The 18,240-nt window shown below is 55.0% G+C and overlaps 1 protein-coding gene across 4 annotated transcripts; it reads left to right on the top strand.

Moving 5' to 3' along the window:
- Positions 1 to 770: 770 nt before the first annotated feature.
- Positions 771 to 12,814, top strand: LOC116957397 (uncharacterized). 4 transcript variants are annotated; one of them, XM_076056129.1, is made up of 7 exons: positions 771 to 1,946; positions 2,932 to 3,016; positions 4,580 to 4,648; positions 6,816 to 6,967; positions 9,501 to 9,561; positions 10,803 to 11,140; positions 11,847 to 12,814. In XM_076056129.1, the coding sequence occupies exons 3-7, from the start codon at positions 4,637 to 4,639 to the stop codon at positions 12,472 to 12,474; spliced, it is 1,191 nt and encodes a 396-aa protein (XP_075912244.1). In that variant the 5' UTR covers positions 771 to 1,946; positions 2,932 to 3,016; positions 4,580 to 4,636; the 3' UTR covers positions 12,475 to 12,814. The 4 variants fall into 4 exon arrangements, with proteins under 4 accessions (XP_075912244.1, XP_075912241.1, XP_075912243.1 ...); XM_076056126.1 differs by lacking the exon at positions 2,932 to 3,016; XM_076056128.1 differs by having other exon boundaries at positions 771 to 3,016.
- Positions 12,815 to 18,240: the final 5,426 nt, after the last annotated feature.

Below are 18,240 nucleotides of genomic sequence, written 5' to 3'. Positions count from 1 at the left end.
AGGACACAGGGCTATTGTTATACAGGGTGGCCCAAAAGTCAGGACACAGGGCTATTGTTATACAGGGTGGCCCAAGAGTCAGGACACACACAGGGCTATTGTTATACAGTGGCCCCAAAAGTCAGGACACCCACAGGGCTATTGTAATAGAGTGGCCCAAAAGTCAGGACACACACAGGGCTATTGTTATACAGAGTGGCCCAAAAGTCAGGATACAGGGTTATTGTTATACAGGGTGGCCCAAGAGTCAGGACACACACAGGGCTATTGTTATACAGTGGCCCAAAAGTCAGAACACCCACAGGGCTATTGTAATACAGTGGCCCAAAAGTCAGGACACACACAGGGCTATTGTTATACAGAGTGGCCCAAAAGTTAGGATACAGGGTTATTGTTATACAGGGTGGCCCAAAAGTCAGGACACAGGGTTATTGTTATACAGGGTGGCCCATAAGTCAGGACACACAGGGCTATTGTTATACAGAGTGGCCCAAAAGTCAGGATACAGGGTTATTGTTATACAGGGTGGTCCAAAAGTCAGGACACAGGGCTATTGTTATACAGGGTGGCCCAAAAGTCAGGACACACAGGGCTATTGTTATACAGAGTGGCCCAAAAGTCAGGATACAGGGTTATTGTTATACAGGGTGGCCCAAAAGTCAGGACACAGGGCTATTGTTATACAGAGTGGCCCAAAAGTCAGGGTGGGGGGGGAGGAAATGGAGGACGGGATGAGGTCGTAATTGCACGCAAGTTCCGGCGGAAGTCGGCGGCGACTCAGCGCGCGCGGGGCACTGTGGGAGGAGCGCGCGTGCGCCATTTTGAGGAGGCGCAAGCCCCCAACCGCCGCCATTGTGAGAGCGAGAGACGGAGGAGAGGCGACATCGGGGAGAGAGGCGACATCGGGGAGAGGGAGAGCGAGCGAGGAGACGCAGAGAGAGGAGGCGCAGAGAGACATCGAGGCGTCTCCCCCCCTCTCCCCAAATCCCACAGTTCCCCCCCTTCCCCTCGCCGCCTACCCCCCCCCCTCGCTGCCTTCCCTCCCCGCGGCCTAGGCCCAGACTCCCCGCCTTCCATTGTCTCTACTACGTTGTCTCCCCACTTGTCTCTCCCCACGTTGTCTCCCCACGTTGTCTCCCCACTTGTCTCCGCCACCGCCGCCGCGTCTCTCCGTGTCTTGTTTCCGCCGTCTTGTTGGCTCCTTAACCCAACCCCCCAGCGTCTCCCCCCCCCCACCGCCAGTAACCACCCCCCTGCGTCTCCCGTGTCCCCGCAGCGGGAGCCGCCTGTCTCCCCCTGCGTCTCTTGTTCGCGTACCAACCCGCGTGTCTCCCGGTGCCGGTCAGTCTCTCCCCGTGTCTCCCGGTGCCGGTCAGTCTGTCCCCGTGTCTCCCGGTGCCGGTCAGTCTGTCCCCGTGTCTCCCGGTGCCGGTCAGTCTCTCCCCGTGTCTCCCGGTGCCGGTCAGTCTCTCTCCCCGTGTCTCCCGGTGCCGGTCAGTCTGTCCCCGTGTCTCCCGGTGCCGGTCAGTCTGTCCCCGTGTCTCCCGGTGCCGGTCAGTCTCTCCCCGTGTCTCCCGTTGCCGGTCAGTCTGTCCCCGTGTCTCCCGGTGCCGGTCAGTCTCTCCCCGTGTCTCCCGGTGCCGGTCAGTCTGTCCCCGTGTCTCCCGGTGCCGGTCAGTCTGTCCCCGTGTCTCCCGGTGCCTCTCTTCCCCCTTCTCCCCCGTGTCGCTTCCTCACCGCCGCCGCCTCCTCCTCCCGCTGTCTCCCCCGCGACGATGGCGGGCGGCACGCAAGGCCGAGGGAACGCGCTGCCGCTGTGGGGGAACGAGAAGACGATGAACATGAACCCGCTCATCCTCACCAACATCCAGGCGTCACCCTACTTCAAGGTGGAGCTCTACGAGCTGAAGACCTACCACGAGGTGGTGGACGAGATCTACTACAAGGTGCGGGGCGGCCTGTGTGTATGGTGGACTTCTTTCGCGCCGTACGTAGCCAAACCGTGCTCATCGGGGGGTGATGTTGGTGATTGTGTGTGTGTGTGGTCGACTTCTTTGACGCTTACGTAGGCAACCGTGCTAATGGAAGGTGCGGGGAAGGTTAACGAAACACAAAGCAGTCTGTGGGCAATGTTGAGTCTATGGGCAAGGGATGAATGTTGAACGCGTTTCGCACGGTACGTAGCCCACCGTGATAGTCTTGAGGTGCGGGAGGACAGTAAACTAAACACAAAACGCAGTTTTAAAGACCGTTTTCAATCTAGTATGTGGTGATGGTGGTGGTTGCCTGCCGTGTGGTGTTGGTATGTGTGTGTGTATATGTTGTAATTTTAGGCGCACTGTAAGTAGCCAACCGTGATAATTGGAGGCGCCGGGGTAAGGACAATACACGAAGCTAACCGGCAGTTTATTAATCCATAATTGATGAATAATCTATGATGGATTAATAAACATCGTGGAATTCCCTTTTCAATTAACAAAAGTTTGTGCGAGTTACACATTTGGTGAATGAATGAAGGTAGCGGATGGCTTGGGGAAGACTCATCCAGCAGAGGAGTGACCATGGCTGCTGCTGATTAGCCGTTTATAAATACGCATAAAATACCACACACACGATTATTTGAGTACTAAATATATCACCCAGATTATCTGCTGCTGCTATTACTACGTTGGCAGTGGTGCACAAGCAAAGTTAATAAAAAAAACCACCCTCCGCGTTCGTCAACAATAACAACACTGTGTGAGTGGCCCTGCGTTAAAATAGGCGACGTTTCGGGCACCGGCCCTTTTTCAGAGCACAAACGAGAGATGTCAAGAGGGCTTTAAGAGAGTGAATGGGTACACAAAAAAACCGAGTTGGACCTAAATCCGGGTGTCTAACCCCCAGGTGTTGTCTCGCACCTGTGTGTCCGATGCTGATTTGTCTCGCCAGGTGTCTCTCACCCAGGTGTCTCTCTCACCCAGGTGTCCGTCCCCCGGCTCTCCGTGCGACGACCCCCCCCCCACTGGTCACCTAGGCCAGTGACTCCTCGCTATCACCCCCCCCGCCCCCCACCCCACCGTGTTAATTCTCTCATCGAAATGAAGGCGGCGTGGGGCAGCCTCCCTTCGCTCTGGTGGAGGGCTCCTTCTCTTCTGCCAGCTGTGGCAGCAGCACGAGCGGGCAGCTAAAGAGAGATAGAGCGGAGAGAGAGCTAGAGCGAGAGAGAGCCACTGCCTGCAGGTACATTAATTAACCCTTTCCCGTTCCAAGACGTCCTGCGGATTGCAGGGTTCAGCGTTGACTTTATTCTCGGAGGCTGAGTTAGCGCCGCTGTTTTTGAAGACGTCTCCACAGAGAACCGCAGCAACATGACCGCTGCACTCTGTTACGATAGCCGGCGCCAACACCGTGCCACACGCCCTCCCTCCCGCATGGCATTGTGGGAGCTTCGGTACCGATAAAGTTATTTTAGTTTTTCTTTCGGTTCCGTCGTCCGAACGGAATATGAAGGAAAACCGATGACGTACACGCACATACGTCATCGGAACGGGAAAGGGTTAACGCGCTTGTTTGTTGAACTTCTTTCGCACCGTACGTAGCCAACTGTGCTAAATCGGAGGTGCGGAGGAAGGACAACAAAACTTAACACAAAAAGCAGTTCTAAAGAAATTAGTTTTCAATCCAGATCATAATTTAAAAGTGCATAGCTGCAGTGGCTTCCTAATCTATCGTCTGTGCTGACCCAGTGGTCCTGGGAATAGTGTGGGGATTAAACTATAACTGTAACCCCCACCGCATGTGGTGACCTGCCATTTGGCGTCATTGCGGTTGTGCCCATTGGAGGTCATTTCTGAAACTTGCACCGTCGTTTTTCCGTTCTGACACACACCGAGATGGAATCGAAGTCCAGTGTTGCGCACTCAGGGAATGATCACCTGAATCCACACGTGAATTCATTCTCTTGTCTCCCAAGTTTTGGGCTGCCACGGTAGCGAGATGTTAACTGCCTCGCCTGATATACAGGAGGTCGTGTGTTCGATCCTGACGCCTGCTGTATATTTGGAGTTTGCATGTTCTCTCCCCGTGGTCATGTGGATTTTTCTCCGGGTCCTCTGGGTTTTCCCTCATAAATTTTCACATGATATGATTAGCCACTTTGTTGAGCTATCATTGGTGGCCAGGTCCTTTCTGAGAAAGAGCTGTATAGCTCAATTGGGCCTTACCTGCTAAAATAAAGCTAGTTTATAGTTTATTTTTAGTTACATTTTTTGCCAAGAACCCTGATGGATGTGGCCAGTTTTCTCCAAGCCAGTCCCGACGAGCGACGCAACTTTACACGAAAGCTTTGCTCGTGATCTTCGTGACCCACCTCCCCCGTTACAGACGGACAGAGCTAACGTGCGTTAACTTCTCCGACCATCGTCGGAAGGCCGACGTTTGCCCGTCGGCCTTCTGCCTTGCGTTGCGTTTTCGCTCTGGCGGCCGCGGCGGCGTCATTGTCAACGATGTCGGGCGGACGTGGGGAGGTGCCGCATCTCATCGGAGTCTCTGCCATCACCGCGTCTCTCCCTCCCGTGACCCCCCCCCCCCACCGCAGGTGTCTCACCTGGAGCCGTGGGAGAAAGGAAGCCGCAAGACGGCGGGCCAGACGGGCATGTGCGGCGGGGTGAGTGAAAAGTGTGTCCCCTCGTCACACTACACACGCGCGCGCGAGCACTACACACGGGGGGGTGGGTGGCCAGCACTACGCTCGGCCGCCTTTGTCTCCCCAGCGGCGATGTTTACTTCACACCGCACCAGCTTCTCATTTGAGGCCGAGTCTACCTAGAGAAGGCCCAGGACCAGTTCAGATAATCGTCACCGGTGTTGACCGTGAGCGGAATTGAAATCGGGTCGCCGGGTTCGTAGCGCACTGCCGCTAGCCCAGGGGTGGGCAAATTTTTTTGACTCGCGGGCCACACAATGGGTTCTAAAATTTGACGGAGGGGCCGGGCCAGGAACAGAGGCGGATGGAGTGTTTGTGTGAACTAATATAAATGACGTGTAAAAATCATTACGTGAAAGGATTTGGCCTATTTAACAGGTAGCAAAGCATTTATTTGCAAGGCAAAGTGCGCCATCTAATGGGGAAATGGGGGCATTACAGGAGAAAGGTAAAATTTAATTTAATAATATTTGGACAAGTTCGACGGGCCGGATTAAAAAGCCCAACGGGCTGTACTTTGCCCATGTCTGCGCTAGCCGCTGCGCGACCGCTCCCCCCAACACGCACGCACACAACGCGTGTGTGCGTGCGTCCCTGTGTAAATCGAATGCAGTCAAAACCCCTCGGTTGTCTGTGGCCGGATGGAATGTTCATCCAGACGAAGAGTCGCCGCTATTTGTAGGACGTGCCATCGCTGGTTAATCGCAGCTGGTGGTGAAACGGCCAGGCGGGAGCGCGATCGCAGATTGTTGTTGTTGCTGCGGAGGTTCGTGGCTCGAATGCTGCTGGCTGCCCTGGTTATTACTGCAGTGGTGTTTTATTAGCTGTGAAATGCTGCTGCTACACGCCGCCAGCTTTACTCGCGGCGGACGGTAAAGGTCCCACGACGCTGCACAATACTCGGTTGTGATAATAACAGCAGCAAGCATCACCCCCCTACTACTAGCAGCAAACGTGTGCACAGGGACATCTGCCATGGGGGGTTGCTCTGAGGCTAGACCACAGCAGCAACATTGTCCCCCCCTGCAGGCTGTGAAACAGACTCATGATCGCTCTCAGAACGATCGCTCTATATACCATGTTAGTATAGGTGACTTATTATTTGGCATCTATTACACGTGCATTTCCAATTAAAACAATTCACTTATTTGTTCCGGAGAGCCACGCAGACTTGTGCAACTCCTGCCGCTACACGTTGGATTTTTTTACTTAAGATGCTTTGAACCGGTTAATGACGAGCTGTGTTTATCCTGCAAGTGGGGAGGAAACCGGAGCACCGGGAGAAAACCCACGCCGAGCGCAAGGGGGCAACGCTGTATCCCCTTAAGAACGGAAGCGGATGGCGATTAGTCCACTTGCTGTTACCGCCTTCTGGCGAGCCAGGGTACAGCTCCTACTCCGATGCCCACGGAGTTTTTGTGTGGTGATCCACCAACCCTTGCTGCTGTCTCCATCCTAACCCTAGCCTCCAGCACCCCGATTAGTGCCACCCCAAACTGCCCCTTCCCCCCATCACGCACAGGGAGTTACACAGTAATTCTTTATACTGTAAGATTAAGATGAGACATGAAGCTCTTTTTCACAGATGTCCAGTTGGGGCCTCGAGGATAGGAAAAGTATCAGATCGCAAAAAATAAAATTATAAATTATTTGTATTTTACCAGTTAAAGCCAACTGAGCTATTAGCTTCTTTTTCAGAAGTGACCTCTACGTATGTACGTTGAAGGACAAACTAACGAGCGGTTATAAATGACAGCTCAATGGAGTGGCTTGTCAACGTGCAGGTTTACAGCGGGCAAATAACAAATATTTAAGAAACGAAACAGGTGGACTTCTCCACAAATCTGGCTATCGCCTGATGGCGCTAGTTGTAATTACTGGCAAAACGTCGTACTCAGATTGTACATTTTGTTGCTTGGCTCTCCAGCACACCGGTGTGCTGTACTAGTAGAGTTTCGTTTACGTGACAACCCTTATTAATTGGCTGTGTCTGGTGGTGGTGGGTTTAACGACACGTATATATTTACACCATCTAACCCCCCCAAAAAAACCTGTATTATGGATGATATTGGTCGCGAAAGCCTACGTCTTAAACCAAACAACAACATTCACGCAATCGTCGTGCCAGGTGCGAGGAGTGGGCACGGGTGGCATCGTGTCGACGGCGTTCTGCCTCCTCTACAAGCTGTTCACGCTGAAGCTCACGCGCAAGCAGCTCAACGGACTCATCACGCACTCGGACTCGCCATACATCCGCGGCCTGGGATTCATGTACATCCGGTACGGAGGCGGGCGGTGGTGGTGGTGGCGGCGGCGTCACCGGCGGCCACGAGTCTTGACTGGTGTTTTTATTTTACCAAGGCCTAAGGCTCCACTGAACTGCTGCCAAACGTGGCTCTTTGTTTTTCAGAAGCAATCTGGCCATCACAAAATGATAGCTCAATGAAGTCGGTGGCTTATCATCATCATCGTGTGGAAATTTATAGCAGCAGCCAAAACCGCGTATTATTGATTCTAAATGTGGAGGGGGAAACCGGAGGACCCAGACAAAAATCCACGCGACCAGGGGAAGAGAAAGAGACCTGCAAACACCAAATATACAGCAGCAGCAGGCATTGTCAGGGCCGGGATCAAACCCACGACCTCCTGCATACCAGGCGAGGTAGTTAACATCTCTGAGCCACCGTGGTAAAACATTGAGTGAGGAGAGAGGCCCCGTTTTACAAACAAATTGGCTGATATTCACAGCCCACTGAACAGTGTCGTCGTACGTGCTGTTCCCTTGTCCGATTTAACATTCTGGCCCTTTTGGCGCCTGCGCGCTCATGTGCGTGCTGGTAGTGGTAGCTTGCCCCAACAGCTAGTTAAAGGCTATGCGGGGGAGCTTTGTCTTTGTTTGGAGCGGTAGCGTAGTGGTTGGCGCATCCGCACCACGAACTTGGCAATTTTCCCCGCTCGCAGCCAACAGCGGTGGCCAACCTCTGAAGATGTCCTGGGCCTCCCTGTCGGTCGACTTGGCCTTAAACGAGTGCCTCAGTGCTGTGCGTAACGACGTCAGCACTGGGGAGACGAACAGTGAGGGGAAAAAAATATTTGATCCCCTGCTGATTTTGTACGTTTGTTGCCCACTGACAAAGAAATGAACAGTCTATAATTTTAATGGTAGGTTTATTTGAACAGTGAGATACAGAAAAACAACAAGAAAATCCAGAAAAACGCATGTCAAAAATGTTATAAATTGATTTGCATTTTAATGAGGGAAATAAGTATTTGACCCCCTCTGCAAAACATGACTTAGTACTTGGTGGCAAAACCCTTGTTGGCAATCACAGAGGTCAGACGTTTCTTGTAGTTGGCCACCAGGTTTGCACACATCTCAGGAGGGATTTTGTCCCATTCCTCTTTGCAGATCTTCTCCAATTCATTAAGGTTTCGAGGCTGACGTTTGGCAACTCGAACCTTCAGCTCCCTCCAAAGATTTTCTATGGAATTAAGGTCTGGAGACTGGCTAGGCCACTCCAGGACCTTAATGTGCTTCTTCTTGAGCCACTTCTTTGTTGCCTTGGCCATGTGTTTTGGGTCATTCTCATGCTGGAATACCCATCCACGACCCATTTTCAATGCCCTGGCTGAGGGAAGGAGGTTCTCGCCCAAGATTTGACGGTACATGGCCCCGTCCATCGTCCCTTTGATGCGGTGAAGTTGTCGTGTCCCCTTAGCAGAAAAACACCCCAAAGCATAATGTTTCCACCTCCATGTTTGACGGTGGAGATGGTGTTCTTGGGGTCATAGGCAGCATTCCTCCTCCAAACACAGCGAGTTGAGTTGATGCCAAAGAGCTCCATTTTGGTCTCATCTGACCACAATACTTTCACCAGTTGTCCTATGAATCATTCAGATGTTCATTGGCAAACTTCAGACGGGCATGTATATGTGCTTTCTTGAGCAGGGGGACCTTGCGGGCGCTGCAGGATTTCAGTCCTTCACGGCGTAGTGTGTTACCAATTGTTTTCTTGGTGACTGGTCCCAGCTGCCTTGAAATCATTGACAAGATCCTCTCGTGTAGTTCTGGGCTGGTTCCTCACCATTCTCATGATCATTGCAACTCCACGAGGTGAGATCTTGCATGGAGCCCCAGGCCAAGGGAGATTGGCAGTTATTTTGTGTTCCATTTGCGAATAATCGCACCAACTGTTGTCACCTTCTCACTAAGCTGCTTGGCAATGGTGTTGTAGCCCATCCCAGCCTTGTGTAGGTCTACTATCTTGTCCCTGACGTCCTTGGAGAGCTCTTTGGTCTTGGCCATGGTGGAGAGTTTGGAATCTGATTGATTGATTGCTTCTGTGGACAGGTGTCTTTTATACAGGTAACGAGCTGAGATTAGGAGCACACTCTTAAAGGGAGTGCTCCTAATCTCAGCTCGTTACCTGTATAAAAGACACCTGGGAGCCAGAAATCTTTCTGATTGAGAGGGGGTCAAATACTTATTTCCCTCATTAAAATGGAAATCAATTTATAACATTTTTGACATGCGTTTTTCTGGATTTTCTTGTTGTTTTTCTGTGTCTCACTGTTCAAATAAACCTACCATTAAAATTATAGACTTATCATTTCTTTGTCAGTGGACAAACGTACAGAATCAGCAGGGGATCAAATACTTTTTTCCCTCGCTGTAGGTGGCCGGGCATGTGTGGTAGTTGTCTTAACCCACCGGCTGTAACAGCGCTTGTGCCCCAACAGTCTGTTAATAGCTAGGTGGTGGGGTGTTTGACTTGTTTTGGTTGTGCGCGTGTGCACGTGTGTGTGTGTGCAGATACACTCAGCCCCCGGCTGACCTGTGGGAGTGGTTCGAGGCGTTCTTAGACGATGAGGAGGTACGTGGAAATGGGTAATGACGACACCTCTTTTACCTCTTCTTTTATATCTCGCTCAGAGTTTCACCTTGGCACGCCGCACACAAGTACACCCAAATACACACACGTACACACAAGTACACACAAGTACACACACGTACACACACGTACACACACGTACACGCACGTACACACACGCACGCAGCTCTCGTCCGTCCCTTACGCACGCCATCAGATGGGGGGGGGGGGTCATGGGGGACACTTGTTTGAACGTCCTTCGCTACGCCAGTCATTGCGGGTTGGTGAACGCACGGGGGGGAGCGTAGGAGTGCAGTACGACTGCGCGCATCGTTTTACCGCTAGCCCTTGCTGCTAGATCCACCGTGTCAATTTGTGGAGCGTCACGGGCGATGCTGCGGTGACGCCCGGCCTTGCCCACGTCGCGTTCATCGATCGCTCATCCACACGCCTTGGGAGAAGGCCGGCGTTCACCGCGTACACGCGCACGTGCTCTCTCGTCCGCGACTTTGCGTGTCCGTGGGTGGGTGGCGCGTCCGTGTCTTTGTGCCCCGTGTCTTTGTGCCCCGTGTCTTTGTGCCCCGTGTCTTTGTGCCCCGTGTCTTTGTGGTCCGTGCGCGCACTTCCGCCCGTGTCCACGTGCGTGCGTGTCTGTTGCGTGGGTCCGTGTGTGTGTGTGTGTGTGCCTTGTGTGTCCGCGCTCTGCGGTGCTGTGACCCCCCCATGTGCTGTTACCGTAGGTCTGGCGCCGCCAATAGCCGACTAACCCTGAGCTGTGGCCTCCTCCGCCAAGGCGCTGTCGTCACGCGGTAATACCCTCCTGGGACGGCTCGCGTGCCCCCCCGAAACCCAGCCCCCCACCCTCCCTCCGCTACTCCCCCCATCCCGTGTCCCCCCACCCCCAGGACCCAAAGCAGGTTCATTGGTTTTCAACCGGGCACTACCACCCCCCCTCCGCCCCACGTCCCCTCTGCCTCTCCCCCCCCCCCCCCCGTCCACCTCCTCATTGGAGCCGTGTGGTGCCCACCACCCCGCTCTCACGGCTAGTCTGCTATTGGGGGCCCAGCCCAGGCTTAGGCTAGGAGAGGTGGGGCGGAGTAGTGGGTGGTGGTGGTGGCGGGGGGGGGGGCCGTCTGTGACAAAGCGGAGACGACGGCCGATGTGTTGCTCGTGGCTGATCTCGCGGTTGTGGCGGTGGTGGTGGTGGTGGTGGTGGCGGCGGTTGTGGCCGGTGGCGGTGCCAGGAGCTGGACGTCAAGGCGGGCGGCGGCTGCGTGATGGCCGTGGGGGAGATGCTGCGCTCCTTCCTCACCAAGCTGGAGTGGTTCTCCACGCTCTTTCCGCGCATCCCGGTGCCCATCCAGAAGGACATGGACGCCCGCCTCAAGCTGCGGCCTCGCTCTCTACCGGCGTCGGCGGCCGCGGCCGGGCCGCCCGCGGCAGCGCCGCCCGGGGGCGGCGCCGCCGCCGCGCCCCCGGCCGTTTCGTCAGCGGGCGGCGGTCGCGGTGCCGGGGGGGCGACCGCCAATGCCGCCGTCGTGGAGGGAGAGGTGCCCCAGATGCCTCCGCGCCACCGCTCCAGGTTGCGCTCTGCTCGCACCCCCCTGCACGCCGTTCACCCGTGGCACCTCCTCAATCGGGGGGGGGATGCGTCGCGTTTTTGAGTTGTCCCGGCGCGGAAGCGGAAACGTGCCGACGTTTGATTTGATTTGCGGGGTGTGGTGTTTGTCTGCATGTGTGTGGCGTGGTATGTGGTGTTTGTCTGCATGTGTGTGGCGTGGTATGTGGTGTTTGTCTGCATGTGTGTGGCGTGGTATGTGGTGTTTGCATGTGTGTGGCGTGGTATGTGGTGTTTGCATGTGTGTGGCGTGGTATGTGGTGTTTGTCCGCATGTGTGTGGCGTGGTATGTGGTGTTTGTCCGCATGTGTGTGGCGTGGTATGTGGTGTTTGTCTGCATGTGTGTGGCGTGGTATGTGGTGTTTGTCTGCATGTGTGTGGCGTGGTATGTGGTGTTTGTCTGCATGTGTGTGGCGTGGTATGTGGTGTTTGTCTGCATGTGTGTGGCGTGGTATGTGGTGTTTGTCTGCATGTGTCTCGTGTGGCGTGGTATGTGGTGTTTGTCTGCATGTGTGTGGCGTGGTATGTGGTGTTTGTCTGCATGTGTGTGGCGTGGTATGTGGTGTTTGTCTGCATGTGTGTGGCGTGGTATGTGGTGTTTGTCTGCATGTGTGTGGCGTGGTATGTGGTGTTTGTCTGCGCACGTCTGTGCGGCGCGTGCACGGCGCAGGAGTCCCCGGCGCTCTCCCCGGGACTTTGACCGCGAGCTGGAGCGCGAGCGAGAGAGGCAGCAGCGCGACCGGGAGCTGGAGCACGACCGCAACGGCGGGGACGGCAAACACCGGCACGGCGAGCGGGACCGGCACGGCGAGCGGGACAGGGAGAAGGACAGGGAGAAGGAGAGAGAGAAAGAGAGGGACAGGGACAAGGAGAGGGACAAGGAGAGGGAGAAGCAGAGGGAGCGAGACCGCGACGAGAGGGAGCGAGACAAGGAGAGGCGAGAGAGGTCGTCGTGGCGCCAGCGGTCGGCGAGCCCCGAGCGCCGGCCCCGCGAAGACGGCAGAACCCGGGGGGGCGAGCGGAGCGGCCGGGGGGAGAAGGGCAAGAGGGGGGACGGCGGCGGCGGCGGCGGGGAGCGGCACGGACGGTCGGACGAAGGAGACCGGAGGCACCGGGAGGAGCGGCGAGACCGGGACCACGGCAAGCGGTCGCGCGGGGCCAGCCCGGAGAGCAGGGGGGGCGGCGGCGCTGGGGAGCGTAGACGCGGGAGCCGGGAGCAGGGCGGCGGCGGTCGCCGCAGCCGGAGCGGAGATAACGGGAAGGAGAGCCGCAGCCGGAGCGTGGCCTCCGATAACTAGCGGCGATGGTGGTCAGCTCCCTTCCCCGCCCCTGTGCTCCCCGTGTCTCCTCCCCCCTTCTCCCTTCCCCCCCCCCTCCCTCCATCCCCTGCTGTGGCCTGTGTCCCCATTTTGTGCGACGCCGCATGACAGGGGAGAGGGAGGGAGACGTCCCCTCTGTGCTTAAAGGAAGTGTGGAGGACTGAATTGTTTTTTGTTGGTTCTGGGGGGGATGCGAGCCCCCCACTTTCCTGCCCCCCCCCCCCCCCCCCCAGGCTCCCCGTGTTTGTGTGGAGCAGGCGCCGTGAGGCCAACTCCCCCTTTTGTACAGTGACAACAACAATTAAACGTTTACAAGCCACATGTGCGTAGCCCTCTTCTGTCTGCTGTGTGGAGGTGGTCATTGTGGTGGTGGTGGTGGTGATGCTTATGGATGTGTTGCTGGTGCCGCTTCCAGGGACTGCACGTGGGCAAGGCATAATGCCATCAATATGCCTGGGCTCTGGGTGCTTTGTGCTCTCCGAGTGCCTGACTTTGCTCACAATCATTAAGGACCTTCATTGTGATGGGCGGCAGGCCCAGGTAAAACTGGCCAGGAGCCGGAGCCATTCCCTGTTCCCCTTGGGGTGCGCCAGGGATGTCCTTCGGCTCCCACATTGTTTAACATATTTTCCACCACGTAGTTCGTGAAGCCTTCTATGGCTGTACTGGAGAAATCTCCATCTGGTACAGATACAACAGGAGGCTGATAGATGCCCAGGTGCAGTCAAGGGATGGTTCTAATGGTCACCCATGCATGTGACAAGCTGATTGGCGATTCCTGCTGATTCAGAGGAGTTAGTCGCACTGTGACTGAACCAGGAATGTACCACTTAAGAGGCTGGCCTGCTGACGATCCATCCTGGGTTTAACCAGGCTGGATTATTTGAGCTCACGTACTTGAAAGATCTGGACAAAGTCTCATCGGCGAGTTCCGGCAGGCAAGGCTACGCCTGCTGGGTCATGTAGCTCACATGCCCAGCCACCGCATGCCAAAACGGCTTTTGTTCGGCCGGATACAGGGGGCTAAACGGGCGGCGCACGGGCTGGAGAAGAGATGGAGTGATGTGGTACAAGAGGACGTGGAGCTGAGTGGACTTACCGATGACTGGTACCAGTGGTGTCAAGATCGGCCTCTGGAGGAGGCTCGTGAAGGACGCTGCAACTTGGCAGTTGGAGGCAGTTTTCTTCCAGCATCAACGGAGGGCAGAGGAGAGACGCTAACAACAACGAGCGGAGCGCCGGGTGGCTAAAACAGCAATTGGCATTGTAGGGGGGCACAGGTGGTGCATCGGCCAGTCATCTCAGTCAACCCATATGGCACCAGGGTCTGTCCCGTGACCTGCCAGTGGGTGTTTGACACTTCACGTGGCCTAAATGTGCGCATGGCTTGGCACAAGCGCCGTCACCGTCACTTTGTGGCGAATGGCGGTTGTGGTGGTGGCACTGTGTGTGGTGAACTGCCTTGGCACTATCAGCCAAACGGCTAATCGGAGTTGTGCGGGAAGGCAAACAAACTCCTGGTTGATGTGGTGGTGGTGGTTACTGGATGTTGCTGGTGGTGATGCTACTGGTGGATGTGCTGGTGGTTACTGGATGTTGCTGGTGGTGATGCTACTGGTGGATGTGCTGGTGGTTACTGGATGTTACTGGTGGATGTGGTGGCGGTTACTGGATGTTGCTGGTCGTGATGCTACTGGTGGATGTCCTGGTGGATGTGCTGGTGGATGTGGTGGTGGTTACTGGATGTTGCTGGTGGTGATGTTACTGGTGGATGTGGTGGTGGTGGTTACTGGATGTTGCTGGTGGTGATGTTACTGGTGGATGTGGTGGTGGTTACTGGATGTTGCTGGTGGTGGTGTTACTGGTGGATGTGGTGGTGGTTACTGGATGTTGCTGGTGGTGATGTTACTGGTGGATGTGGTGGTGGTGGTTACTGGATGTTGCTGGTCGTGATGCTACTGGTGGATGTGGTGGTGGTTACTGGATGTTGCTGGATGTGATGCTACTGGTGAATGTGGTGGTGGGGGTGGTGATGGTGGTACGAGTGGATGTGGTTAGGACTGGTGGATGTGCTGGTGGGGGTGGTGGAAATTCTCGTATCACACCCACTGTAAGGGAGTGCGAGTCCACACCCCCCCCCCCCCCCATCTGTGTGTGATCCACCAACCCTCCCTGCTGGGTTTCAGGCGAGTGACGTCAGCTGCATGCAGCCAGCTTCGCGGTTTCCAGGCCGTCCTCGTTTAACGTGGCAATGGTGAGGTCATCGTTAGTGCGGTTGGCTACGTACGGTGCGAAAGAAGTTCAACGTACAAATAACGTTTTACCCTTCATGGCAATAAATCAGTCCCCCGTGTTGTCGCCGCTCACCCCGGACTATAAACGGACTATAAACGCATTCCGCGTTCTAGCGGCCCTGACGCTGTAGCCGCCCACGTTATAACGGGGATGGTGGGGAGGGTGGGGATGGTGGGGAGGGTGGGGATGGTGGGGAGGGTGGGGATGGTGGGGAGGGTGGGGATGGTGGGGAGGGTGTCGCGTCACACGTTGTGCGGAAATCGTCTCCCGAGTGCGAGAGGCGAGTGAAGGAGAACGCGCGGCTCGCGTTAAGCGAGGACTTGCTGCGTGCTCGTTGTTGTCCCCAGCCCCGCCGTGCCACCCACGGCGTGTCCACCAGAGGGCGACGCGAGCGAGCGAGAGAGAGAGAGATGATGCCACCACCCCCCACTCCTCGCCCGCCACGTTTGAGGTTTCTATTCATTACGGCCGCCGGTGTGGTGGGGGCAGAGTGCGCGGCGCTTCGGGTAGCTACGGTAACTCTAGACCCGATCAGGCGATGTTCCCAGAGCTGACATCATCATCATCAGCAGCAGCAGCAAATGTCATCACCCGCAGCAGCATCAGCAAAAACAAGCGGCAGTATATTTAACAGCCATCATCATCATCATCAGCTGCAGCAACAGTATTGTCAGCATTCGTAGCAACACTCATCATCAGCTCTCGTATCAGCAGCATCATGGTCATCATGAGCCCAAGTATCATCAGCAGCATCTTCCTCTTTATCATCGGTAGCATCGTCATCATCATCATCTCCAGCAGCAGCACCATCAGCATTCGCAGCAGTGTCATCATCATCAGCAGCAGCATCTCTCCAATGGCATTACCGTTATAAGCATAATCAGCAGCATCTCAATATTAGCAGCGGCATTATCAGCAGCAGCATCAGCAGCAGCAGTATCATCAGCAGCAGTATCAGCAGCAGCATCATCAGCAGGATCATCAGCAGCATCATCATCAGCATCATCATTAGCAGTATCATCAGCAGCATCATCAGTAGCAGCATCATCATCATTAGCAGTATCATCAGCAGCAGCAGCAGTATCTCTCCAATGGCATTATTCTTAAAGCATAATCAGCAGCGTCATTAGCATCCTCATGATGATCATCAGCAGCAGTATCATCATCAGCAGCAGTATCAGCAGCAGCAGTATCATCAGCAGCATCATCATCATCAGCAGCATCATCATTAGCAGTATCATCAGCAGCATCATCAGTAGCAGCATCATCATTAGCAGCATCATCATCAGCAGCAGTATCTCTCCAAAGGCATTATTCTTAAAGCATAATCAGCAGCGTTATTAGCATCCTCATGATGATCATCATCATCAGCAGCAGCGTTATTAGCATCAGTGGCCATCCTCAGTCGGCAGTCACGAACAGCAGCGCCGAGAGAGAGAAGGCATCGGTGATGATCGATCGGTGATGATCGATCGGTGATGATCGATGCCTCCAATGAGTCGATGAGTGACGTCAGATCGGTTCGCACAGACGAGCCCACAACACGTGCAGTTTGCGAGCGCCTATTATTGCACGTGTTGGGGCAAGTGCTGTTAGCGGGCACCTCATTAAGGCCGGCACGGCACACCAGGGGGTGGGTGGCCAGCGCCACGCCCGGCCGCCTTTGTCTCCCCGGTGGCGATGTTTGCACACCGCGCCAGGTACTCATTTGAGGCTGAGTCGACCTAGGGGAGGCACCGATAATCGCCACGGGTTTTGATGACCGGGAATCGAACTCGGGTGGCGAAGCGCTACACCACCACCGCCAACGTTAATAACCCCGCTTGTTAAGGCTGAGTGGACCTAGGGGAAACCCCACACCACCTTTGGTCAGTTCCCAACAGCCTCGCACAGAGACCCATTACCACCAATCTCACGGTCGCATTCAATAAGGCGAGCGTGACGCCACGATGAGCGGCTATTGTGGGGAATTCCACGTTGCTATGCCGGGCCATAGTCGGTCCGCGAAGTGCGCGCGAGACGGACGTGACCTCCGCTGGCCTCGCGGCGTCGAGAGATGAAGATCCCCATCGCTGCGGGGTTCAACACGGGGGGGGGTGAGATGGGGAGGGCGAGAGTAGAGATGGGGGGAGAGTAGAGATGGAGATGGGGGGGTGAGATAGAGACGGGGGGTGAGATAGAGGGGGTAGAGAGAGAGAGAGGGGGTAGAGAGAGAGGGGGTAGAGAGAGAGGGGGTAGAGAGAGGGGGTAGAGGGGTAGAGAGAGAGGGGGTCTAGAGAGGGGGTGTAGTGAGGGGGGGATAGAGGAGAGAGAGGGGTGAGATGGGGAGGGCGAGAGTGGAGATGGGGGGGGGGTGAGATAGAGTAGGGGGGGGGATAGAGGAGAGAGATGGGGAGAGAGATGGGGAGGGCGAGAGTAGAGATGTGGGGTGGGGTGAGATGGGGCGGGGGTGAGATAGAGAAGGGGGGGGGGTATAAACTAAATGATGTTTTTTTTATTGTTACCAGGTAGGGCCCCACCTAGCTGTTGTGTAGATATTTTATTGTTACCAGGTAGGGCCCCACCTAGCTGCTGCTGTGTAGATATTTTATTGTTACCAGGTAGGGCCCCACCTAGCTGCTGCTGTGTAGATATTTTATTGTTACCAGGTAGGGCCCCACCTAGCTGCTGTGTAGATATTTTATTGTTACCAGGTAGGGCCCCACCTAGCTGCTGTGTAGATATTTTATTGTTACCAGGTAGGGCCCCACCTAGCTGCTGTGTAGATATTTTATTGTTACCAGGTAGGGCCCCACCTAGCTGCTGTGTAGATATTTTATTGTTACCAGGTAGGGCCCCACCTAGCTGCTGCTGTGTAGATATTTTATTGTTACCAGGTAGGGCCCCACCTAGCTGCTGCTGTGTAGATATTTTATTGTTACCAGGTAGGGCCCCACCTAGCTGCTGCTGTGTAGATATTTTATTGTTACCAGGTAGGGCCCCACCTAGCTGCTGCTGCTGTGTAGATATTGTATTGTTACCAGGTAGGGCCCCACCTAGCTGCTGCTGTGTAGCGCCGTGGCCACCAGACAAGTGATTGTCCAACCAAGTGGCTCATTATCATCATCAGCATCATTATCATCATCATCGCCATCACCATCATCGCCACCATCATCGCCATCATCAGCATCAACACCATCATCATCAGCACCACCATCCATCATCATCAGCAGCAGCATCAGCAGCATCATCATCATCAGCATCATCAGCATCATCACCACCATCGTCATCACCGCCATCATCATCATCGCCATCATCATCGCCATCATCATCATCACCACCACCATCATCAGCATCACCATCATCATCATCGCCACCATCATCATCGCCACCATCATCATCGCCACCATCATCATCGCCGTGGACATTTCTAGCAGCAGTCACTCTCTAAACGCGTGACGCTGTTGATTC

This window comes from Petromyzon marinus, chromosome 74, assembly GCF_048934315.1.
Source record: "Petromyzon marinus isolate PM22_M1 ecotype Great Lakes invasive population chromosome 74, UKy_Petmar_22M1.pri1.0, whole genome shotgun sequence".
Taxonomy (NCBI): Eukaryota; Metazoa; Chordata; class Hyperoartia; order Petromyzontiformes; family Petromyzontidae; genus Petromyzon; species Petromyzon marinus.
This window is presented reverse-complemented; position numbering and strand designations above follow the sequence as displayed.